At 54.1% G+C, this 23,883-nt stretch overlaps 2 protein-coding genes across 7 annotated transcripts in view; both read left to right on the top strand.

Annotated features, from left to right (window-relative positions):
* Positions 1–10,764, top strand: part of ITGA3 (integrin subunit alpha 3) — a 32,915-nt gene extending 22,151 nt beyond the window's left edge. The window contains exons 23-26 of one of the 4 annotated variants that reach the window (XM_032616051.1): positions 699–797; positions 4,754–4,828; positions 5,240–5,381; positions 6,136–10,764. In XM_032616051.1, coding sequence (XP_032471942.1) covers positions 699–797; positions 4,754–4,828; positions 5,240–5,350 — 285 coding nt within the window. In that variant the 3' untranslated portion in view covers positions 5,351–5,381; positions 6,136–10,764. Of the gene's footprint in view, positions 1–698; positions 798–906; positions 1,485–4,753; positions 4,880–5,239; positions 5,382–6,135 lie in introns of those variants that run through there. The other 3 variants (XM_032616050.1, XM_032616049.1, XM_032616052.1) reach the window with 3 other exon arrangements.
* A 586-nt stretch (positions 10,765–11,350) lies between these two features.
* The window catches only part of PDK2 (pyruvate dehydrogenase kinase 2), a 27,682-nt gene continuing 15,149 nt past the window's right edge, over positions 11,351–23,883 (top strand). For 2 of the 3 annotated variants that reach the window (XM_032617906.1, XM_032617905.1), the window contains exons 1-6: positions 11,351–11,636; positions 13,495–13,636; positions 20,665–20,736; positions 21,085–21,269; positions 21,738–21,827; positions 22,015–22,092. In XM_032617906.1, coding sequence (XP_032473797.1) covers positions 11,519–11,636; positions 13,495–13,636; positions 20,665–20,736; positions 21,085–21,269; positions 21,738–21,827; positions 22,015–22,092 — 685 coding nt within the window. In that variant the 5' untranslated portion in view covers positions 11,351–11,518. The remainder of the gene's footprint in view (positions 11,637–13,494; positions 13,637–20,664; positions 20,737–21,084; positions 21,270–21,737; positions 21,828–22,014; positions 22,093–23,883) is intronic. The other variant, XM_032617907.1, reaches the window with a different exon arrangement.

The raw sequence follows: 23,883 nt of genomic DNA, 5'->3' as shown, positions 1-23,883 counted from the left end.
TTGCCTTCCCACCTCCCCGCTTCAGTCCGTGCTGTTCCTTCCCCCGGACGCCGGCTCGCCTCTCTTATCTCTGCATGCAAACTTCTGTTCACGCTTCACAGTCTCCCCCAAGAGACCACCAGCGAGGTCTTCTCTGACTTTTCCAGCTGAAAATGACCTCTCCCCTCTGGACACGCACAGAACTTTCTCAGAAACCACACATGCCGCTCACCGTGCTCTGCTCTGGGTTGCGGTGCCAGCCGTCTTGTGCCACCTAGACCAAACTTGTTCTGTAAATGACTAGATGAAACGTCTTTGCAGCTCTGTGGGCCACGTGCTTTCTGTTGCGGCTACTCGATTCTGCCCAGTAGCACAAAGCTGTCACAGACAATAACAGATGAGCGGGCGTGTCTATGTGCCAGAAATACTTTATTTACAAAAGCAGGTCATGGGCCAGATTTAGCCCACAGGCCGGACCTAGACTGTGACCTTCATTGTCTCTGCTGTCCCCAGCATCCAGCACAGGACCTGACGCACAGATGAATGAATGACGTGTGTTCGTGTGTGGAGGAGAGGCCTGGTGTCAGGTCCTTTTGGGTGCTGCTTAAGGATGCGGGGGATGGTGTCCTGGGGGTTGTTGTTGACCCTGAGGGAGGGTCAGGAGAGAGGCTCAGAAGGGCTTCAGCTGCTTCTTTTGACCCATCCTTCCCCCCCTCCAGGATTACAAAGACTTTGACCGAGTCAGGGTAGCCAGCTGGGCCACCCTGTTCCTCCGAACCAGCGTCCCCACCATCAACATGGAGAACAAGACGGTGCGGGTGAGTGATTGTGCTAGGAGACAGCAGTGCCTGGCCAGGGCATGGGAGAACAGGGCATCTTTTCAGAGCATGTCCACACGCTTTAGCTATGTGGTCTCAATCTCGGCAGCACATTGGAATCCTCTGGAGGACTTCTGGTGTCTGGACTACACCCCTGATCAATGAAATCTGAGTCTGTGGAGGTGGGACCCCAGTGTTGGTATGTTAAAAAGTACCCCGCAGTGATTCTACTGTGCAGCCAGGGTTGAGAACCTCTGCGTGAGCTCATTTGATCTGCACGACATCTCTGTGAAGATGTTCCATCTCCGTGGAAACTTGAAAAGAAAGTTCCCAAACTTGATTCTGAGTTACATATGGAAGAATAAATATGACAAAATGGCTAATAATTTGTTATGAAAGGGATATAAGTGGAGATATGAAGGGGGTAGGTATAGGAGGTGAATGACGTTTTGGTTAAATACATTATGGTACATTTCCTAAAATAAATTAAGGTAGTATAGGAAGGGCCAGAAAGATCAATGGAACAGGATAGAAATTTACTTTATTATACAGATGGCATTTTTAATCAGGCGAAAAAGGTAAACAAGTAGTATTGGGAGAACACATTTGGAAAGTAAAGGCAAACCCCTGCCTCACACCGTAAACAAAAACACATTTGAGTTAGATTAAATATTTAAATATCGGAAATAAAATCTATTATACCAGAAGAAAATTCAGGAAATAATTTAATAATCTTTAATTATAGACAAAGGGAGTTATTTTATTAAACCCAGAAGTCACAAAGGAAATATTTGACAAATTAGACTATATGAAATTTTATTTTATGTTATTTTTTAAATTTTTATTGGAGTATAGTTGATTTACAATGTTGTATTAGTTTCAGGTGTACAGCAAAATGAATCAGTTATAAGAGACTGTATGAAATTTTAAATCTGTGTACAGCAAAAGAGATGGTAAGGAAACTAAAAAGGCAAATGATACATTGCTTTTTTAAAAAGTTTATAGCATACATGACAAAGTATTGATAGACATACATATATATATATTTTTTTTTTTTTTTGCGGTACGCGGGCCTCTCACTGTTGTGGCCTCTCCCGTTGCGGAGCACGGGCTCCGGACGCGCAGGCTCAGCGGCCATGGCTCACGGGCCCAGCCGCTCCGCGGCACGTGGGATGTTCCCGGACCGGGGCACGAACCCGTGTCCCCTGCATCGGCAGGCGGACTCCCAACCACTGCGCCACCAGGGAAGCCCGACATATTTTATTTATTTATTTATTTTTCCGGTACGTGGGCCTCTCACTGTCGTGGCCCCTCCCGTTGCGGAGCACAGGCTCAGCGGCCATGGCTCACGGGCCCAGCCGCTCCGCGGCACGTGGGATCTTCCCGGACCGGGGCACGAACCCGTGTCCCCTGCATCGGCAGGCGGACTCTCAACCACTGCGCCACCAGGGAAGCCCCCCGACATATTTTTTATATGTAAAGATAAAGGGTGGCATAGAGATAAACAGGCAGTGTACATAGAGTGAAATACCAATGTTAAATTCAATAGTAAAGAAACAAAAATCATAGCAATAAGATTTTTTTCCTATCATATTAGAAAATATTTAAAAGAATAATGCTGTCCGGTGCTGATGAGGTAGAAGGAAATGCTGTTGATTGGAATATAAATTGATGGATTTTTTTTTTTTTTTTTTTTTTAAGTTATTTATTTTTATTTTGGGCTGCGTTGGATCTTCGTTGCTGCACGTGGGCTTTTCTCTAGTTGTGGCGAGCAAAGACTCCTCATTGCGGTGGCTTCTCTCGTTGTGGAGCATGGGCTCCAGGCATGCGGGCTCAGTAGTTGCGGCGCACGGGCTTAGCTGCTCCGCGGCATGTGGGATCCTCCCGGGCCAGGGCTCGAACCCGTGTCCCCTGCACTGGCAGGCGGACTCCCAACCACTGCGCCACCAGGGAAGCCCCGGTAATATATCTTAAGGAGCTAATAGGACACGTTTGCAAACATAAATATATGGGGATATTTTTAAAGCATTGTTTATAATGGCATAAGATTGGAAACAATCTAAATGTCTTTCAGTAGGAGATTGGTTCAATTAATTATGGTACATTTCCTACAATGACTATGCAGTCATCAGAAGAGACTAGGTTGATCTTTATTAATTGACATCGAAAGATAATGAAAAAGTTCGCAGAAGAGTGCATAGAGTACACACAGATCCCATTTATGTGGAAGAAAAAATATATATGTTTAACACATACATTTAGAAATATGGAAAGAGGACTTCCCTGGCGGTCCAGTGGTTAAGACTCCACCCTTCCAATGCAGGGGGCGCAGGTTCAATCCCTGGTCAGGGAACTAAGATCCCAAATGTTGCACAGCACGGCCAAAAAAATTTAAAAAAATTATACATATATATATGGAAAGAGATTCAACAATATGTTGAAGATAGCTTTTTCTATGGAGTAAAATTACTGGGAACCTTTAATTTTCTTCATGTCATCTTTAAAAAAAAATAATCAAAATAACTTTTTGTTGTTGTTTGTTTGTTTGTTTTTGGTTTTTTTTGCGGTACGCGGGCCTCTCACTGTTGTGGCCTCTCCCGTTGTGGAGCACGGGCTCCAGACGCGCAGGCTTAGCAGCCATGGCTCACGGGCCCAGCCGCTCCGCGGCATGTGGGATCTTCCCAGACCGGGACACGAACCCGTGTCCCCTGTATTGGCAGGCGGACTCTCAACCACTGCGCCACCAGGGAAGACCCCAAAATAACTTTTTAAGAAATAATAATGTAGCATCAGAAAAAATATTTTTCTATATATAAATGTATATTTAAAATATATGAAATAACTTCATATTATAAAACATATATAATTATATATATATAATATATATATATCTTCATTGTAGGGGAAGAAAAAATTGTACTGTGTGCTATGCACTCTTTGTTTTTTTTGTAAATATTTATGGAGTGTTGCTGTGTACCAGCTATTGCTCAAAGCAGTTTACTCATATTAAACACATTTAATCCTCTCCAGCAACCTATGATGATGTAGGTATTATTAGCATAATCCCCATTTTATAGATGAACAACAGAGAGGTTAAGTGACTTGCCCAAGGTCACACAACTGGTGAATAACACAGCTAGGGCTTGAACCCAGGCTCCAGAACCCATGCTTTTGGTTTTACTTTTGGTTCTCTACTGGATTATGAGGTAGGCATTATGATCCCCTCAGAGAGCATGAACTGGAGATTCAGAGAGGTGAAATTACTTGTCCAAGGTTCCACAGCTTGTGAAGGATGGAGCTGGTACCCAAGCCCAGATGTGTGGGTCACAAACCCAGACTACAGGCTGCCTCCCAGATCTGAGGCTGCTCCTGTGGAGAAAGGGGAGGATGGAGGAATCTGCGGCTGTCAGTGTACGGGCAGGGGCTTTTCCAGTCCCTGAGTGCCCCCTACTGGCAGTAGATCAAAAAGCAGGGACCTGCGCAGATGTACTAGAGGACGCTGGGAGGGGGAAGGATAAGCTGTGACAAAGTGAGAGAGTGGCATGGACATATGTACACTACCAAATGTAAAACAGATAGCTAGTGGGGAGCAGCCGCATAGCACAGGGAGATCAGCTCCGTGCTTTGTGACCACCTAGTGGGGTGGGATAGGGAGGGTGGGAGGGAGGGAGACGCAAGAGGGAAGAGATATGGGGACATATGTATATGTATACCTGATTCACTTTGTTATAAAGCAGAAACTAACACACCATTGTAAAGCAATTATAGTCCAATAAAGATGTTTAAAATAAATACATAAATAAAAATTTTTAAATAAATAAATAAATATGTGCAACTGAAAAAAAAAAAAAAAAAAAAAAAAAAAAGCAGGGTCCTGGGTCCAGCTGGAATAGGAGGGATGAGCTCTGGGCCTAAGGGCATGGATACAAGGCTGAGCCCCTTCTCACCCCCTGCAGTTCTCCGTGGACATTGACTCTGAGCTGGTGGAGGAGCTGCCAGCTGAGATCGAGCTGTGGCTGGTGCTTGTGGCTGTGAGTGCCGGGCTGCTGCTGCTGGGGCTGGTTATCCTCTTGCTGTGGAAGGTTAGGACACCCAGCCCGCCACTGGGACGCCCACTCTGGGACCTCCTGCCAGCAGACCCTCACCAACTCTCCCTTCATCGCAGTCCTCACTTCCATCTCACCCCCCGTCCCCCAAGTCCCCCCTACCTCTTCGCAGCTCCCAGTCGCACCCCCTGCCCCATCCTCATCTCACCCAGGATGCTCCTGCCTGGGTTAATGGGGGGACCTGCAAGCCAGAAAGGGGAACCAGGAGCTCTGGCTCCTGCTACATCACCAAGCTGGGGCTGGGACCCAGGCACCCGGGCCCCCGTTCATGAGTGCTGCTGGCAAGGACCCCCCAACCCCCCCTGATGGCCCCTCCCCACCTCCTCCCCTCCGCAGTGCGGCTTCTTCAAGCGAGCCCGCACTCGGGCCCTGTATGAAGCTAAGAGGCAGAAGGCGGAGATGAAGAGCCAGCCATCAGAGACAGAGAGGCTGACGGACGACTACTGAGGGGGGCAGCCCCCCACCCCTGGTCCACTGGGTAACACGGCCTCCGGGCCCCTTCCCCCAAGCCCCCAGCTGGCTGGCACCTCTGACTCTGTTCTGTCTGCTCCTCTTCCTTTATGGGCCCTCTCTGCACGTCACTGTGTCCCCAGCACCACCACAAAGAACAGGCCACTCTGTCGGCCTCCTCCTCCACACCCTGGGAGAGCTCGGGGTGTCTGCTCTCACCAGCCTCCCCACTGAGCCCCTCAAGGACTTGGGACCCCCCAGAGGGAACCATAAAACCCTCCTGTGCCCCCTCTGCTTTCTGGGGATCGGAAAAGGGTCAAGGCCAAGGCAGGCCCCATCTTTGTAGGCCACAAGACAAACTTCAGAGCGATTCCACACCCCCATCCCCACCTCTAGAGAAGGAGGGCACTAGTAGAGTCCTTCTTCTGGGAACCAGCCCTCTTCCTCTTGGGAGTCCCCTGGGGTGACAAACTGACCTCTCCCGACACTGTGGTCAGGGTAGATCACCACCTCTCCCAGCCATTCCGTCAGCAGTCTCAGCGACTGCCCCTCTGTCTCCATCTGCCTCTCCCTCTCCTCTCTGCCTTCCTCAACTCCTCCTTCCTCTGGGGCCTGGGATGGGGAACCTTGTCCTCCCCGTCTCAGCGCAGGGAGATGGCATTGTGTTTGGGTAGGGGTCCTGGCTTTGAGGACCTCCGGGTGGGGAAGGAAGGGGCTGGGCACATCTTCCCACTGGCGCAAAAGCTGGATGCTAAGGGCCTTTCTCTTCTCCCCTTCTCCAGTGTGACTTCTTTAAGCGGACCCGCTATTACCGGATCATGCCCAAGTACCACGGGGTGCGGATCCGGGAGGAGGAGCGCTACCCACCTCCAGGGAGCACCCTGCCCACCAAGAAGCACTGGGTGACCAGCTGGCAGACTCGCGACCGATACTACTGACATCCTCCCTGATCCCACCCCTGCTCCCCTAGTGTCCCCTTCTTCTATTTATCATAAGTTATGCCCTGACGGTCCACAGGGGCTACTGCCTTTGGCTGGCACCAGCAGGCTCGGGCACACACACCTCTTCAAGTGTATGCACGTGCCCTCCAGCCATGGCCTTCTCCCCGAAGGAGGGCCGGGGCCATGGAACTTGCATTGCTGAGCACTGCAGCCCTGTGCCCTGGACACATATGAGCACATATGGGTCCTACTGCTTGTGGACTGTGCTTGTGCACCCCAGATGGTGCATGGACATGCGTGTCCCAGCCTCTGCCTGTGCCATAACCAAGCCAAAGGGCCTCCACCAGAGCCAGGAGGAAGAGGCCTCCAATGTGGTGACACCTCCTCTGTCACACTGGACCCATCGTGAGCCACAGTCACTGGACTGACTCTGTCCTCAAGATGAAAACTACTGACAGGCCCCCGGTGCAGCTCCCAATACCCATGCCAGAGAGTCGGAGCCTGCCTCAGGTTGTCCAAGGGGGTGTTCACAGGACCTGGCACGCTCAGACCCAAGAGCAGAAGGAACTAGAAGGAAGGTCCCCAGGATGGCTTTCTTTCAGGAATCGTTGCGAAACCTCTGTCCTCCGCCATGACCATTCCATGCACTAGCAGGAAATTCAGCCCTAAGAAACAAAGATGGACACAGTGCCAGGCAGCCGGGACACACTGTGCTGGGACTGCCCTGGGAGCACAATGGAATCCTCAACAGAAGAGGGGACTGGTCCTGGGCCAAGGAGATGTTGGAAGGATACAGAGCAGATACCACTTTTCAGCTACATTACCATCCTGGCCTGGAGGGACCCCCACAAGGTCACAGAGGGAGCGACACTTGAATGTAGAACAGGGAGGGAGCCCCGTGACGCCACATAAGCCAGACCCCCCCCGCCCCACCCCCGACCATAGGCTGGAGACCTAGAAGTGAAGTCCTTGGCTGTCCTTGGCTTTCAGAGCCAGGTTAGCTCTGCCTTCTCCCCTGTGGCCCATTCTAGAAGTTGAGGCTGGTTCCAGAAAACCTCTCCTGACCCCTGCCTATTGGCAGGCCCCCTCCCCAACCCCTGCCCACTTCCATGGTACTGTAGCAGGGGAGCTCCCTCCCCCTCCTCGTGCCTTCTTTGTATATAGGCTTCTCACGGCAGCCAGTAAAGAGCTCCCAGTTTGTACACACTGCAGCTGCCTCCATCCACCCCCACGCCTCACCAACGCCATTCGGTCTGACGGATCATGCTACCTAGCTGACCCCCAGGTGGACAAAGCCAGGTGCAGGGCTCATAGAGGTTGGGAGGGTGAAGCTCTATGGCGGAGATACCTGCTCCTGTTCTCAGGGGTGTCCCAGTCCAAGGGATGGTCATGGTCACATAACTGAGATCCAGAACACGAGATGAACGAAAAGACCTGAGTAGACTGGATGGAACCCAAAATGGCTTCATGGTGGTGAGTGCGCCAGGCCTGGGGAAGAGGCGGTGGAGTGCAGGGTCTGGAAGAAGCAGGAAGCTACTGTGCTGTAGAAGCAGGTAGTCCCGGGGAATGGTGGAGTGAGGCTGGGTGCACAGGTGGAGAGCCGAGAGCCCTCGTCTGGTGGCTAAATTCAGACAAGAACCTGCTTTACTGCCTCAGTTCTCCCACAACCAGCCCTAGGCCCCATGATGAGTCGAGCAAAAGGTGGACCAGTGACCCAAGCCCGGAAAAACTGAAAGGTCATAGTATCCACGTCCTAGCCTCTGGGCAGGAGTACCTAGTCTGCGGCAGCTCCTCCAGACGTGCTGCTGTCCTGAGTCCACAGCCACAGTCCACAGCTCTCCGCTGCGCTAAGGTTGTCCTAAATCATGGCACAAGTCCTTCTGTTAATTGTCCCTAAGGCGGTGACCTCTGGCAAGAAAGAAGGCCGGAAATTACCACCCAGAGAAGCCTAGGGGCAGCTCTTCAATTCAGCTACTCAGAGCCCTCAGACCCAGCCGCTGTCTCGGGCTCCTTCTGACGTGTCTGCCTTCCTGTGCCAGCTGTCTGCCCTCCCCACCCTCTACCAGAGCCCTCCCCCTCACTTTCTGTGCTGGGATTTGTCACTGATTGACAGTGAAATGTCCAATTCCTCCAGGAAAACCCCAGCCCCTACCCAGAGCTCTCAGAACCAGTAACCGGAGACCTCAGTTTGTTTTCCAGAATCTGGGTTATTCACTGGGCCAGGAATAACACACGTGTGGGCTGCCAAAGCCCAGCTCAGGTTGAGCAGAGTTCCGTGCGGTTCGGTCCAGTCCTTTGCAACCACTTCCTGTTGAAGAAAGAAGTGGGATCTCCACATCCCTCTGGCCAGCTTCACAGGCCCAGCCCCCCACCTCCCGTGAGCACCTGTTTGGATAAGAACACACCGTCTGTCTCACACACACAGTTGTGAGAATAAGTAGTCATTTTTCAGGACCGGTGCAGCTACCCTTTCATGAAAGAAACATACTGGCAGAGATGCAGCAATGTCCACTTTATAGAAAAGGACCCTTTCTAATGCCAAGCTTCTTGAGCTCCTTGGAGCTGCAGCACCTCCGAACAGTTTCAGAAGAGGGTCTTGGCTTTTATATCACTAAAAGAATCCATAAGGTAATTCTCTTCTCTGGTCACAGGGCTGGATTGCATTTCCTGGGCCCTCCTGGTTGGATGAGGCCACGTGAGGCCATTCCGGCCGACGAGTTGTCAGCCAGAGGGAAGGGGATCAGTTCTGGGCTGAGACAGTTAATTGCTGGGGGAGACTCTCCCAGTTCTGCTTCTCCTAACTCTGCTGCTGTGGAAGCCTGTGTTGAGATAAAGCTTTGTCAGTCCTTGACAGCCCCCCACCAACCCACGTTGTACATTTAGTGGGAAATTTGGGAATTTGGGGGGTTTTTGTTACCTCCCATCACCTAACCTAGCTTGACTGATACACCACACCACACCACTCCCATTACCACCCTTCAGCCATCTCTGCAGGAGGAATTCAATCCAAGCTCAGAGCCCCATTACGGAAGTCCAGCTCTAAGGGGACGATCATGGGAAATCTCTTTCTGTCGCTTACATGTAACCTCAGAGGTCATGGCCTTTTCCCTGTTACTTTAATTTTGATAATAATAGTAATAGCTGCTATTTATTAATTATTTACTGTGTGCCAGGCATAGGGCTTGGCTTTTTACATATTGTATTTCATACACTCTCCTGGGCAACTTGAAGACTGCACTTACCAACGTTGTCAATGACCTAATTGCTAGCCTGAGGGATGTTCAGTGGTCCTTCCTGATTCCTCTGAGGCCTGTCTTCCCAGTGACCCCAACTTCTTTTTTCTCCTTCTTTTCCGTTCAATATGCTGGGTGCTGTGCCTGGTGCTGGAGACAGAGTGGTGAATAAGACCAATACAGCCCTGCCCTCGTGGAGCTTAAAGTCTAGTCGGGGAGACAAATGAGTCGGCAGATGGTTACCACTTGGTGTGATAAGAGCTAAAACAGTGCTAGATCAGGAGGCCTAAGGAACTTTTGGAGGGAGCCCATAACCCAGCCTGGGGGGTCAGGGGCCTGAAGAATGGGTAGGTGAAAGTGAGAAGAAAGAATGATCCATGGGTAAGAGACAGTATTAGCAACAGCGGGAAGATTGGAGGCTGGTTCAAGGCGGTAGATAAGTATGGCTAGGAGTTGAGCAGGGAATGTGGAGAGATGAGGCTGGAGAGTTAAGTATGGCTAGGAGTTGAGCAGGGAATGTGGAGAGATGAGACTGGAGAGTTAAGCCAAATCAGATCATGTGAGAGCTAGAAAGGCTCCAGTAAGAAGTGGAGGGCCATCAAAAGGCTGTGAGCGAGAGAAGTAACACCTTAAGATTTGCAGTTGAAAATGATCCCTGAACGTCTTTCCTCATCTATAAAATGGGGATAATAGTAGCACAGTAGAGCTGTCTGGAGAATTAAATGAGATGATGCATGCAAACAGTGCCTGGCACATAGGTTATTATTCATTCAGCTAAGAGAGTCCCTTCCATTGTGAAGCCTTGCACATAGCTCTGCATTGGCTGTAATTGCATTCTGTTATAACTATTATTTACTTATGCAGCTCTCTCTCAAACTGAGAACTGAAATAATCAAGGGAAAAGACCATGTCCCAATCCTGTCTATGTTTCCCGTTCCCAGCATATAAGCCTAGCACCTATTAGGCACTTGGTGAGTGCCAGACAAGGACTAAAGGGTGAAAAACACCTCAAAGGGGAAAGCGGGAGGGGTGGAGGGAACAGGACTTACGGCGTTCGACCACAAGAGGGCGCGCTATGTTCCCACGAGAGAGCCGGGCTGCTGGGCAAGGGTGTGCTCTCGGCCTCCAGCAGAAATCACCTTAAAGGACCTTTCTCTAAGGAAGCCCAGTGCAGAAAAGGTTGCTTTCTCGGGTCAACTGAGTAGGCAGTAATAAAATAAAAGTGTTTTGAAAAGTTTATTGTAGCCGCCGCTAGGCGTTAGTTAGGGGGTTGGGTGTTTTTTAACTGGAAAAGCAAAATGCCGCCTTTTCCTGAGCGCTTGGATATTTGTGGAAGTGGGTGGGTTGCACATCTATATGAGGGATTAGCGTGGGCTTGCATCCCGAACCCGAAGTTAGCAAACATTCACAGTCTGAGTCACTCATCAGGACTGGAAACCCACCAGACCCCCTGAGGGAAAGCAGGTGTGTGGAATTCAGGACAGGTGAATCAGACCCCTTTGGGAGGAAAGGAATGCGTTGAAAGCTACCCGGACAATCTCAGGGAAGGCAAGTGAAGGAGATTCAGGGAGGGAGCGGGGAAAGGAAGGAGTGTAAGAGGAACGGGAATAACGGGCCTCTGGGGAGGGAGGGGTTAACCCGGGCTAGGCGCAGAGGAGGAAAGCGCGTGGTGACGCCCGGGAGGCGGGCTCTCGGCGAGGCCTCTTGAAAACACCAGGCCGCTCCGGGTAAACAACGTGTTAAGGGGGTGGGCCCAGGGGCAGCCACGTGCCGGGGCGAGAGGCTACTGGCTCTCCCGGAGTTGTTTGTGAGCCGCCATTGGCAACGTCGGGGCGCCGCGACGAGCCGATTGGCCGGGATTCGGAGCCCCGCCAGGGCCAGGGTGGGGTGTAGGCGGCTGTTGCGGCGCTGGGCCCACCTGGGCCGAACGGAGCGCCAACGCTACTTGCGCGGGGACCGGAGCCCGAGCCCGAGGCGAGGCCGCCGCCGCCATGCGCTGGGTCCGCGCGCTGCTGAAGAATGCGTCCCTGGCAGGGGCGCCCAAGTACATCGAGCACTTCAGCAAGTTCTCCCCGTCCCCGCTCTCCATGAAGCAGTTTCTGGACTTCGGTACAAGTGGGCGGGAGGCGGCTGGCAGCGAGGGCCCGCGGGGGGGGTGGAGGTGGAGTGAAGGAGTCCTGGCCATGAAGGATTAACGAGGAGGGTAAGGGAGGCCGAGTGACAGGGAAGGTTTGCTTGCAGGGATCCAGACAGGAAACGGTTAACGGGGAGGAAGGGGCCGGCCGCTGGGCTTGAAAGGGTTAAGGGCACCGTTACTGAAGAGACTGAACTGTTAGCAGGAAGGGGGGGACACTGAGAAGGAAGGGTCCAAGATGTCTTCCTGGGCTTTGTGAGGGGTCTTGGAGAGGAAGGGTCAGTGAGGCGGTGATGTTGGAGCAGGAGGGTGTAACCAGGCACTAAAGGGTTACTGGGGGTTGTCCTGGCGACTCTAAAAGTGAAGGTCAGAGAGGAAATGGGGGGGATGCTGGTGGGGGTAACAAGGCAGCACTGGGAGGTGCAGCCATCTGGAAGGAGATCTGCGCAGGGGTGGGCGCGGAGGGGTCGTTTGGGGGAGGGGGCTCTTTCAGGTGAGTCAACAGGAGTGAGGCCCTGGCCGGTACACCTCCACCCGCTGAAGGAGCTGGCTCCCAGCTGTCCTAGAGGGCAAGGACATTTGCAGATCAAATCTGCTGTGGCCTGGTCGCCTTACCCCAGCTGGGCAGGGGTCCGGGGAACCATGAGATGGAGTCAGGTAGCTTGTACTTACCCATCCTTGGCTGCCCCCCTGGGTTCCTGGACCAGGGTCCTCTACCATCAGTGTTCTGGGGGTGGCAAGGCGGTGCCATTGTGGGGACTGAAACAGGCATTGTGTGGACCCTGTCTGTTCACACGGAATTTCCATGGTGCCAGCTGGAGATTAGGAGGGGTTGCCCAGGTCTCTCAAGAGTTGAGGAGACAGAGCCTGGCTTAGGTTACAGCTGTGTCACTGGTGGGACGGGGCGGGGAGGTGGCAGCCATGATACAGGGCATCTGTTCCCCAAGACTTGTCCGCCTACCCCCCTCCCTGTTTGAGCTCCCCCCATGTAGGAAAGCCTCCTGAGCCCACTCCCAGCCCCCAGCATCTGTCCAGTCCAGACTGGACCCCCGTTAACAGAACTGTCACAGCAGGGAGGGGCTCACAGTAGAGTTTGGTCCCCCACTTGGAGTTCAGTGAGGGAAACAGACCTTCAGAAGGATGGTGACATGCACTGGATGACAGTTAAAAGCAGAACCTGGACTTAGAACCCAGGTTTCCTGACTCTAGGCCATGGCCTCATTCAGTCCTCTACTCCCTCTTCATTTTCAAGCCAGACCAAGGATCAAAGTATTTGGGCCCCAGTTCTCAGGCCCTGTCTACCTCACAGGTGGGCGGGCATTAACATAGGGCAGCTCTACAATGGGCATAAAGACCAGCTGGGCCAGAGATGACACCGGGACCCTGCAGCTGCGGTGGTCCGAGCATAGCTCCCCTCAGCCAGGGGGAGCTCATCCCAAGGTAGGGATGGATTTCCCAGGCCCTTCTGCCCACCTGGATCAACCCTCCCGAAGTGAGTATCTACTAGGAGGGAAAGAAAGAGAAGTGAGATAACTTGGGCTGGAGGCAGCTCCCAGTGGGCCCAGGATGGCCCTTTTCCCTGTGGTTGAAGGCAAGCAGGGTTCGGCTGGGGGTGGGGAGAGGATGCAGCCTCTCTAAGGGTTAGGCTGGGTGGTGTGGTGGTCAGTGCAGGGGGGGTCAGGAAAGGCTCCTTGTCCCATGCCTCCATCTCTTCTCTTCTGAACCCTCAAGGAAATAAAGGATTTAGTGACCTGACCCCGCCCCCCCCCCCAAGATGTCCTCTGGCTCCAGTGCTTTGTAACTCTGTGAGCTCACCCTTCCCTCTCCCACCAGGGTCCAGCAATGCCTGTGAGAAAACCTCATTCACCTTCCTCAGGCAGGAGTTACCCGTGCGCCTGGCCAACATCATGAAAGAAATCAACCTGCTTCCCGACCGGGTGCTGAGCACACCCTCGGTGCAGCTGGTACAGAGCTGGTGAGACCCCTGAATAGGTCCCCGCACCTCCCTCCCCATTGTCAGATGCCCCCTGCTCCCAGGAACCTTGAGGGAGGCGGGGAAAGAGGAGAGGCACAGGGACTCCGAGAGGTAGAGGTGTTCCTACGGTCAAGTGGGAATGTTAGGCCAGAGCAGGGACTCAGATCAAGCTCGTAGCCTCCATGTCTAGGGGACACAGCCCTATACTCACCACCCTCCGTTCTCTGGAAACACAGGATCCGCCTAGAAATCATCATTTTCACAGCCCAAAACCCAAATCAGGTCAATGTCCGCATTTGCCACCAGCCCTGGTCCTGCAAATCTAGCACCTGTTAGGTAGTATTTACCTGAGGCAACTTTGTGGGAAGCAGACACCGGAAGAAGCTAATCTTCAAATTATATAATCCAAACACGTGAGCGTGTTTTGGATGTTGGAAAACCCTCGAATAGGTGCAAGGATGGCACAGTACCAACTCCAGAGAGCTTTGGATGGGCAAAGACCAAAGGTTTATTACACAGAGCAGCAGCGGCAGAGAGAAATCCTCAGTAAAGTTTACTCAGAAACTCTGTCCAGGGATAAGTAACTGAATGCCATTAGCCAGAGGCCAGTCACATGAAGGAGGAGCAAGAATTTGCTGTGTAACTGGGTATGTAAATGCGTCATCACGGTTCATCTTCAGTGGCGTGTGTGCAGAAATCTTTTGCCCTTGCTTCTGGCGGTGGCAGGTGTGGTATGACTGTGGTTTCCTTTCGGACTCGCGGCATCCACACCTACTTCGAGCCCAGTGCCGTGTTAGGTTAAACAGGCAGCAGCTGCCCTCGGGGAGCCTGTGATCGCACGGGGGGAGTAGAAGAGGGCAAACTAAGAGCTACAAGGTGGCAGGAGCAGGAAGCCGCTGAAAAGTTAGCTCTGTTTAAATTAAAAGCGAAGTCTTATTTTAAAATAACATTGATTGGGTTTTTTCCCCTCGTTGCGGAAGTATGACGTGTTCACGTTGACACCTGGAGAACACAGAAAAGTAGATAAAAGGGAATGCCAACCACTACCCTCCCCTTAGCCAAACGCTGTTAAGGTTTTGTAAGTGCCCTTTGTTGGTGCCCTTCCAGCTTTTTTCTATGCGTGAATATGCATATGCGTGACTTACTCTAATTGAATGAGGAGAAGGTAAGGAAGGACCAGGTCCGTGATGTGTGCACAGTGAATTTCAGTTGAATCAGAAAGTTGTGGGGCAGTTGAAATGGACGCAGAGAGGAGGTGACGTGTCACTGGGCCTTACAGGGTGCCTAACGGAACCCTGACCTAGAAGGGAGGGAAGGGCATTCCGGGCCAAAGGAACTGCTTGTGCAAAGGCGCAGAGGCCGGAGAGGGCCCGGCTGGGGCATCTGAGCGCTCACCTCGTGGATATACTGCTGTTACTGCAAGCGGTGAAGGCGGACGGGGGGGACAGAGGGCAGAGCCTGATTTGCATGTGGCCCAACAAGGTCACCCCTCGCTGGGCCCTGTCCCTTAGAGGTCCAAGACCTCTGAGCCAACTGGCATTTCCTGCCATCGGGCAGTGTGGAAGGCATGGGGAGGGACAGAAGGTGCCATCTGTTCTCCCCAGCCCTCCTCTGGCTGAGTGACCTGGCTGCCTCTCCAGCTGGTCCCTGACTCCAGGTCCAGGCTTCTCAGGCCCCCTCCCTGGACACCGTGTTCCTAGAAGAGTCAGGGGATGTGGGGAAGGAGGGCAGGGAGCTGCTGAACTGCCCGCGATGCCCCCGAGGCCCCCAGAGTCCCTTCCTGAAACTCGGTTACACGCGTGGGGGGCTTGGCCTGACGTTATTCTTCCCTCAGAGCTGGGAAGTAATGTCCAGCAGCAGCAGGAGGGAGTGAAGTTAGACAAAAGGGAAGACTTCCCAGTGCCTGACTCGCTTAGAGGGGAGCAGGCCAAGGTATTGCTAGAGTGTGCTGACACACTGAAGAGACGGCCTGCTGAGATTGTTTCCGGAGAATGGACATCAGCTGCAGCAAGAGAGACTGTGGTCTGAGGGAAGGAAGGACTCTCCGAGGCGGCTGCCTGTGAGAGAGGGCAGACCTCCCTATCCAGGGGAACCCCCTTGCCAGCTTGGATGATGGAGGCGGTGGAGGTGGGTAGAGTTTGCGGGAGAGGAGGGGGACGACCTATCAGAGAGCCTGGCAAGAGGCCCGCCAGCCTCAGAGCCTGAGTGAGGAGCAAAACCTCCCCTTTGGAAATGGACAAGCCCTGAGCACCTGCTCTCTGGAGGAGCAGAGGTAATAGTTCATCTGTGGCAAGAGCTAATGGAGTTTCTATTCAGCTGGGGAAAGGTTCCAGGCAGGAATCACTGTGGGCAAGTGGAGAATTCCTGGCTCTAAACAAACCTGATGTATTATTTCAACCGGACAGACTTGGTGTTGTGGGAACTTGTTTTGGAAGTGACTGGAAGGTAGAGGAGAGCCCTGGGTGTGGCGCCGGCATGCCTGACTCTGAGGCTTGGCTTTGCTGCTTGCTAGACACTTAATGTTTGGTCAGCCACGTGGCCCCTCTGAGCCTCGGCTTCCTCATCTGTAAAATGGGGATCCGTTCGGTTGCTAAGGGTCAGATGCCACGGCTGGATGTGAAAGTACACGGAACTCTCTAAGCATGAGTGATGTCTGCGAGCTTCTGGCAACAGCACCTCCGGGACAAAGATGATGTGCTGTGGCAGAGGTTCTCTTCACAGCGTAGTAATAATAATGATGATGATGGCAGAAGCAGACATGCCTGGAGCTGTTCTAAGCGTGTCCACGTATTAACTCATTTAACTTCACGACAGCCTGACGAAGTAGGCCTTGTTCTTATCCCCATTTTGTAGATGAGGAAACTGAGGTTCAGAGAGAGTAAGAAACTTGTCTGAGCTCATTCAGGTAATAATTGGTAGAGCCAGGATTCCAGCCCAGGCTGTGTGATCCGGAGGCTGCGTTCTTGAAGGGAAAGGAGAGAACCGCGTTCTGGGACAGTGACCGGGAGTCAGAGATTTCTAAGCTCACAGAGCAAGTCAGTGGGAAAGTAGATTTTCTTTACAGAGATGGTTTGATGGCTAGTATTGTGGGGGCACAGAGGGGTAACCTTGCCTCCTCTCAGGAGAGAAAGACAGCCTGAGGAAGGGCGTGGAGTCGGTGGGGATGCACTTCGAGAAAATGGAGGGTTGAGGGATTATTGCAGAGTAGAATCAAACGACAGCGAGTCACTCCTGTCACCAGTAGAGCCTTTGCAGGGCTGTAGGGAAGGGGGTGGCAGGGAGTATCACCAGCACCTTCTATGAACTTCCCTTGCGTCAGCAAGGTATGTAGACCCCAAACCCAGTCCTTGTCCTTGAAAAGAACGACCACCTCACAGGTTCCGGGCACCCAGGGCCAAACCCTGCCATTGAATCCCTCAGCCACCACTTACATAATCAGAGTGGAGACCGGGCACCAGCATCGTCTCCTCCAATCCGCACCTGCTGCTACGAAGCCCACTTCACACACGGGAACCTGAGTGGCACCGCCAGCAATGGGACCCAGGTCGGCCTGGCTCAGGGCCGTGCCCATCACCCCTCCGCAAGCAGCTTCCAGATAGATGGGGGACACGTCTGCCCCCTCTCCCCTCCTCACAGGGCCTTTGCCTTGTTCACACCCCTGGTCCCCAGCGGCTGTGGACACCAGTACGTGGTGCACACACACCCACAGGCGCCCAGACACACACACGCTTACCACTCCTCTGCCCCCACGCGAGGCTGCACACGCCTCCTCCCCAGCTGCCGGGCACTCATTCCGACACCCATGCGCACACACTCACGCACGCGTGCACACACACACACGCTGTCTCGCTCCCTCCTCTCCCCGTTTTCCACTCCTCCCAGCTCCTAAATCCAGGGCTCTGGAGTGGCTGGAAAGCCCCAGAGGCAGGGTTTGGGGCTTCCACATTACCTCGGTGGAGGGGAGGGGAAGGAAGCTCTAGATCTCACCCAGGAAGTCCTGGGCCTTGCTTCCTGTTGAGGTCGGCAGGCCAGGCCTTCCCTAGGGCGTCATATCGGCCCCGCTGCCTGCTCTACCAGGCCCAGGGCAGGTTGCGCAGCTGTCATTGCACCAGTGGTCCAGACCGCCTGTGTCTAAGCCCAGCTCTTTCTCTGGCCCTCGGGGGTGGGCAGCCCAGGAGCCAGCGTCACTCCTTCCCCAGCGTCTTTCCCTTTTTAGGAGCAAGATCTGGCCCAGGGGTGAGGTCTGGTCTGCCAGGCCCTTGGGGGGCTTCAGGCCAGAGTCAAGGTTCCCCTGGGAGAATATTTGTCATCCTCTCCTCTTCCTTCCAAGAGCACACTCAGGACCACTCCCCTGAAGGAATGGCCCTGCGAGGAAGGCAGGCAGGGATTCTAAACCCTGCTTCACAGTAAGGAGACTGAGGCCCGAGGCTGCAGCTCTCCCCAGAGCCCTGGCCGCAGGCGCTGCTCATTGCCAGTCCATCCTGGTGCCCTTTGTTCTACTTCACGTGACAGCGCCCTCTATGGTTCATTAGGCAGCCACAGAGGGGCGGGGCCGGCAGCGAGAGCTCTCATCCTACCCTCGCCCCACCCCCACCCCCCGCTCCTGGCCAAGCTGATCAGGGGCCCCTAGCTCTCTCTGCCTGCCCCCAGGGTCTTCGGAAGGGGTTCCAGGGCCCCCACCCCTCAGCTGGTCTCCTCCCTCTCCTCTCTCTGCCTGTCCTCACCATTGCGTACTCGCAGGTTCTCCTCCCAAATCCCCTCTCCAAGAATCCCATGAGCCTGAAGCTTTCTTCTGGGTGTGGTCAAGGAATGAGGCATTTGGAGTAGCACAGGCCTGTGAGAGAGGATCCCAGCTCTGCATGTTAACTTCCTCATCTGTAAAATGGGTCCAGCGGTAGCACCCCCCACACACAGGGTCACTGTGGAGGTTAAAGTAGGGGAACACCGAGCAGAGCCCTGGCACAAGGCCGGCGCCAGTAGATGCTGGGCCGCCTTTGCCATCAGCATCGCCGTTAGGACCGGTGTAGACAGTGAGCACTTGGCCGTGTGGTGTAGACTTGGCATCAGACAGACCTGGGTTGGAATCCCAGTGCAAGTGCTCACTGTGGCCTGGGGCATATTACCTGCCCTCTCTGAGCTGGTTTCCTTGCCTGCAAAAGGGGGGAAATACCACACGCTCATGAAGGCTGCTGGGAGATGAGAGACCCTGTGTAGACTCTGAGCTCTAACGGTCACTGGGTAAGTGTCGTCTGTTCTTATTCTCCAGGGAGCCCGAGGTGAGGCCGAAGGAGGGCCGCTCTGACTGTCTGCCAGGGCTGCGGGGGTACTGAGGGGGAGCTGATCTCCTCTGCTCTGCCGGCTCCCCCTACCAGTGACTACGCCACCTCTCGCCAGGCGTCGTGCCGGGCCCTGGGTGGGGAGGGCAGGCAGGTGCAGCAGGGCGAGCACGGCCCCATTCCTGCCATCAGTGGCCATCCAGAGCATGACAGATTCAAACATGGTGTGATTCAGAGTCTTTGCCCAGTACAACCAGGAGAAGTGTGTCGTGTGCCACCTGGGGACCCAGAGGGTGCACTCAGCTGTTGACAGTGTCTGAACCACTGTTCGAAACAAGAGCAAACGTTTAGAGAGTGCTCACTGTTTGCTGGGTACTGTGTTAATTATCACATTTAATTCTCACCAAAAAGCAGTGACAGCAGTAGGTACAAAACCCTTCCTTTTCTGATGAGGAAACTCAGGCCCAGAGAGGTTCCATGACTTACCCAGAGCCATGCAGCTCAAAGTGGAAAAACCCAGCCTGGAACTCGGCAGAGCCAGCTTCAAAGCTAGCTCTTTTACCCTTTTCTCTACTGGTTTAAGAGTAGCAGCTAGTGGGTGGAGGGGGCAGGGCATTCCAGGCAGAGGGAACCGCAGGCCCCATGGGCTGAGCCTTTTGGGCAGCCAGCCTGTATAGTGGCAGGAGCGCTGGAGGCCGGTCTTCACTATACTACCTCCCAGCTGTAGGACTGCTTCAGGCCTCAGTTGAGGAGACTGTGAAATGGGGCTAATTACTGCCGTTCTTACCTGTCAGGGTCAAAGCACTGTGTACCTGGGAATGCTTCCGACTGTGGTGGGGGCCTCTTCTAGAGACACTGTTAGGCCCCGGGGGCCCTCCCCCCCCTCCCCAGGTCAGAGCTCTCGGCGGCCCCTCCTTCCTGCCGGCTGGAAGTGTTTCTGCCGGAGAGAGACTCAGCTCTCTGCCTTCCCCAGGAGAATGGGCTGTCGCGGGCTGAGGTGTTAGCAGGGAAGCAGTGGCGTCCTGCCTCGCAGTAGGGGCGGGGGGGACAGTGGCTCCAGGTTGGCAGCATCTGGGCAGCCCGGGTCGCTTCAGGCTCTCCGTGGGCTCCAGCCCTACCCAGTGTCAGAGCTGGGCATGCCCACCCCACCCCGAGTCCTTCCCACCCACCATTTAAAATCCAGTTACCTAGGAGCCTGCACAGCTCCTGGTGCCTGGAGTCGGGAGTATGAGGCTGTCATCTTCCTCCCTGAACCCCTGCTCTGTGACAGCTCTGGGCTGGCCACTCTGCCACCTGTGCCCGTGGGATGCAGCAACAACCCCGCGGGACAAACACTAAGATCTGCTTCCACGACGGGCCCTGGGGAGCTAAGTGCCTTGCCCCAGCCTGCTCTCACTGCTGGTCTCGGGCAAGGCCCCCTCTCCGGTCTGGGCCTCAGTCTCCTAATCCGGGAGACCTGTGGGTGGGGTGGTCACCAAACCCCCTTTGAGGACTGCTATTCTAGGATATCAAGCAGAGGCGCTCTAGGTACCAACAAATTAGAGACTTTCTTGCATAACTCGCAGTGTCATTGGGGAGACTCACGTACGGAGGGAGCAGAGTGAGAGAACTTTTGACGCAGCTTATGAACCCAGGCGGCCCAGCTCTGGGCGGCGGCAACTGGAGGCGCGGGACGGAAGCAGGGTCAGCAGAGTCGGGTGTGCTGGGGCCCGGCCTGGGGCTGAGGCTTCCCCCGCCCCCTCCCGCACACAGGTATGTCCAGAGTCTCCTGGACATCATGGAGTTCCTGGACAAGGACCCTGAGGATCATCGGACCCTGAGCCAGTGAGTGAGGCCTCGGCTGGGGGCGGGAGGGCAGGTGTGGGCCACGGCCCCGGGGGCAGAAATGCCAGCGAGATGAAGGAAATGCCCCCACCCTCAGGGGTGTCTAGTCTGAGGGGGGCAGACAGCCCCCGATCCTTGGTGTGCCCTGAGTCTGATGGGGGGACCCAGGCCCCGCCCCTGTGGAGCTCCCAGGCCGTCAGGCAGGCAGTGGGAGATTTGGGGTGGGCTTCCGGAGGAGTGGGCTGGGGAGAGTCGAGTGGGTGAAGGCACCATGCAGAGAAGCGGGGAGAGTCTGAGGGTGTCCCAGGGCTGGGGCGGGGTGAGGGCCGACGTGTACCCCCATCGCAGGTTCACCGACGCCCTGGTCACCATCCGGAACCGCCACAATGACGTGGTGCCCACCATGGCGCAGGGCGTGCTGGAGTACAAGGACACCTACGGCGACGACCCCGTCTCCAACCAGAACATCCAGTACTTCCTGGACCGCTTCTACCTCAGCCGCATCTCCATCCGCATGCTCATCAACCAGCACAGTGAGCGGGCGCGGGCCGGTCGCTGTTCACGTGTTTACAGATGGCAAAACCGTGTCGCCTCTTTACGCGGCGTTCGTAAAGTCTCGTTACGTTAGGACGCAGGCGGTTGTCTGGTGTTTCTTACTCCAGGAGTATTAACTATGATTGTTGAGAAATCGTAGCCAGTCATTAATTACACAAGAAGGTAAAAATTACTTTTAAATGTATAGCAAAAGAGAAGGCTAAATATAATGTAGAACGTATGGGGAGGAAACTTCTGAGAAGAATGCGTCAGGCCTACAAAGGTCCAAGACTGGCCTGGGCCAGGGCTGGAGGGGCCGGGGGTCAGGGGAGAGAGGGTGGGGGGTGCGGCATCAGGGTCAGAAGTGTCAGAAGTAGAGGTGGAGCACTGGAGAACGGGGGGGGGGGGGGGAGGGAGCGCTGGGGTTGTGTGGCCCCGCTAACCGCGCCCGCCCTCCCCGCCCGCAGCCTTGATCTTTGACGGCAGCACCAACCCGGCCCACCCCAAACACATCGGCAGCATCGACCCCAACTGCAGCGTCTCTGAGGTGGTGAAAGGTGAGCTGTCCCCACCGTGCCTGGCCCACAGAGGAGCCCCAGTGATCCCCCAATCTTACCTGGCCAGACGGTGACCCATTCCCCAGTGGGTGGGGGCCACGTCCCCATGGGTTCAGTGTTGGTGCCAAGAGGACTGCCTGCTGGGGAGAGGTCACCCCATTCCCTGATGACCCCTCTCTTCTCTCAGATGCCTACGACATGGCCAAGCTCCTGTGTGACAAGTATTACATGGCCTCACCTGACCTGGAGATCCAGGAGATCAATGGTGAGGGAGTGAGGCTGTGTGTCTGCCTGTCTGTCTGTCTGTCTGTCTAAGGGCTGGGCACATGGGAGAGGAAAGTGAGGTGGGACTCAGGAAATGAACTGTTACCTGGATGAGGGAGAAGCAGAGCTGTTATTGTATTATTATTATTAATTTATCTGGTAAATATTTATTAAGCAGTAAACACAACAGGCAAGGTCCCCGTTCCCGCGGAGCTTACATTCTCGGTACTGGGGAGGTTGGGGAATGGGACCTTTAACCAGTGAACAAATAACAAACAAGATAACTTCAGGTCATGATAAGTGACAGGAAGGAAACACAATGGGGTAACGTGACAGTGATGGATAGGAGCAGTGTATTAGGTGGGATATGAGTTTGGCTGTTTTCCCGAAATCCAAAAACTGGTTTAATTTGAGAGAGAGATTTCCCTCTCCCCAGCCCCTGCGGTAGAATGGTTAAAGCTGGCTACCCACCCTCATGTTCCAGCCTGGAGAAGGGGAAAGAGGATGTAGAAGGCAGGGCCCAAGAGCTGAACATAGCACTTTCCTAAGTCTCCCAGCTGCAAGGGAGGCTGGGAATTTAGTCTCTAGCTGGGTAGTCACGTGCTAGTCAAAACTTCAGGGGAGGGAGACATCTATTACTAAAAGAAGAAAGGGAATAACGGATACAAGAGGATGGCTACAAGGGTCCTACTTTGGATGGGGTAGTCAAGGACCAGAAGGACCAGTGTGGTGGGGTTAGGAGATTAAAGGGGTGATGGGTGGGAGAGAGGCTAGGCATGCAGGGCCAGTGGACCACAGACAGGAGCTGGGATTTTGAGAGCAACAGAAAGCCACTGGAGGTTTGAAGCACGGTGATGACAGGATCTGAGTAACATTCTAAAGATATTTAGAGGGGACTTCCCTGGTGGCGCAATGGTTAAGACACCGTGCTCCCAACACAGGGGCCCAGGTTCGATCCCTAGTCAGGGAACTAGATCCCACATGCATGTCGCAACTAAGGAGCCGGTGAGCCGCAACTAAGGAGCCCACCTGCCAAAACGAAGACCCAGTGCAACCAAATAAATATTAAAGAAAAAGAAAAGATATTTAGAGGTTGGAGGAGGCAGGAGAGGACACAGGAAGACCAGTTAGGAGGTCATTGCAGATTCAGGCAAGGGGAAGGGAAGGCAGCAGAGAGGAAAAGAAGGAGGCGAACTGGATAAATACCTTGGAGGTGGAGGGGTGAGGAGGATCAGGGCCTCTACCCTCCCCTCCACCCACCTGCTCCTCAGCCACCCTGGCCTGTGGGCCAGAAACCTGAGGTGTTCATGCCTCTGTACCTGGAAGTCGCACTGCCCACATCCTAGTCTTTCCTTAAGACCTGGATCAAGTCCACCTCCTCTGAAAAGCCTTCCCGGACTTCCCAGGAAGAGTTAGGCACCGCCTGCCCCAGGTGTACCTCTACATTGCACTGTTTGAATTACTTGGCAGAAACCAAAGGGCAGAGACAGGCCGCCTTACTTCAGGATCCCCGGGGTCAAGCCCAGGGCCTAGCACACAGCTCTGGGTACACCACCTAATGTGAAAGTCAGTGGTGCGTTTCTCTGTCTAGACTTGAATTTCTGAGAGGGTAGGATTGAGTTCTATTCAACTTTATGTCTCCACTGCCCAGCACAGGGCCCGAGTTTCCTTCCTTCATTGAACCACTGCATTTACTGAGCTTCTGCTACATACAAAGCCCTGGGCCAGGCACCAGCAAGAGACACTCAGTCTATAGAACCAAGAAAACTCTCCAGGATGGAGTGATTCTTGG

This window comes from Phocoena sinus, chromosome 20 (genome assembly GCF_008692025.1).
Source record: "Phocoena sinus isolate mPhoSin1 chromosome 20, mPhoSin1.pri, whole genome shotgun sequence".
NCBI classification, from domain to species: Eukaryota; Metazoa; Chordata; class Mammalia; order Artiodactyla; family Phocoenidae; genus Phocoena; species Phocoena sinus.
Note: the sequence above shows the minus strand (reverse complement) of the source record. Positions and strands in the feature narration are given on the sequence as shown.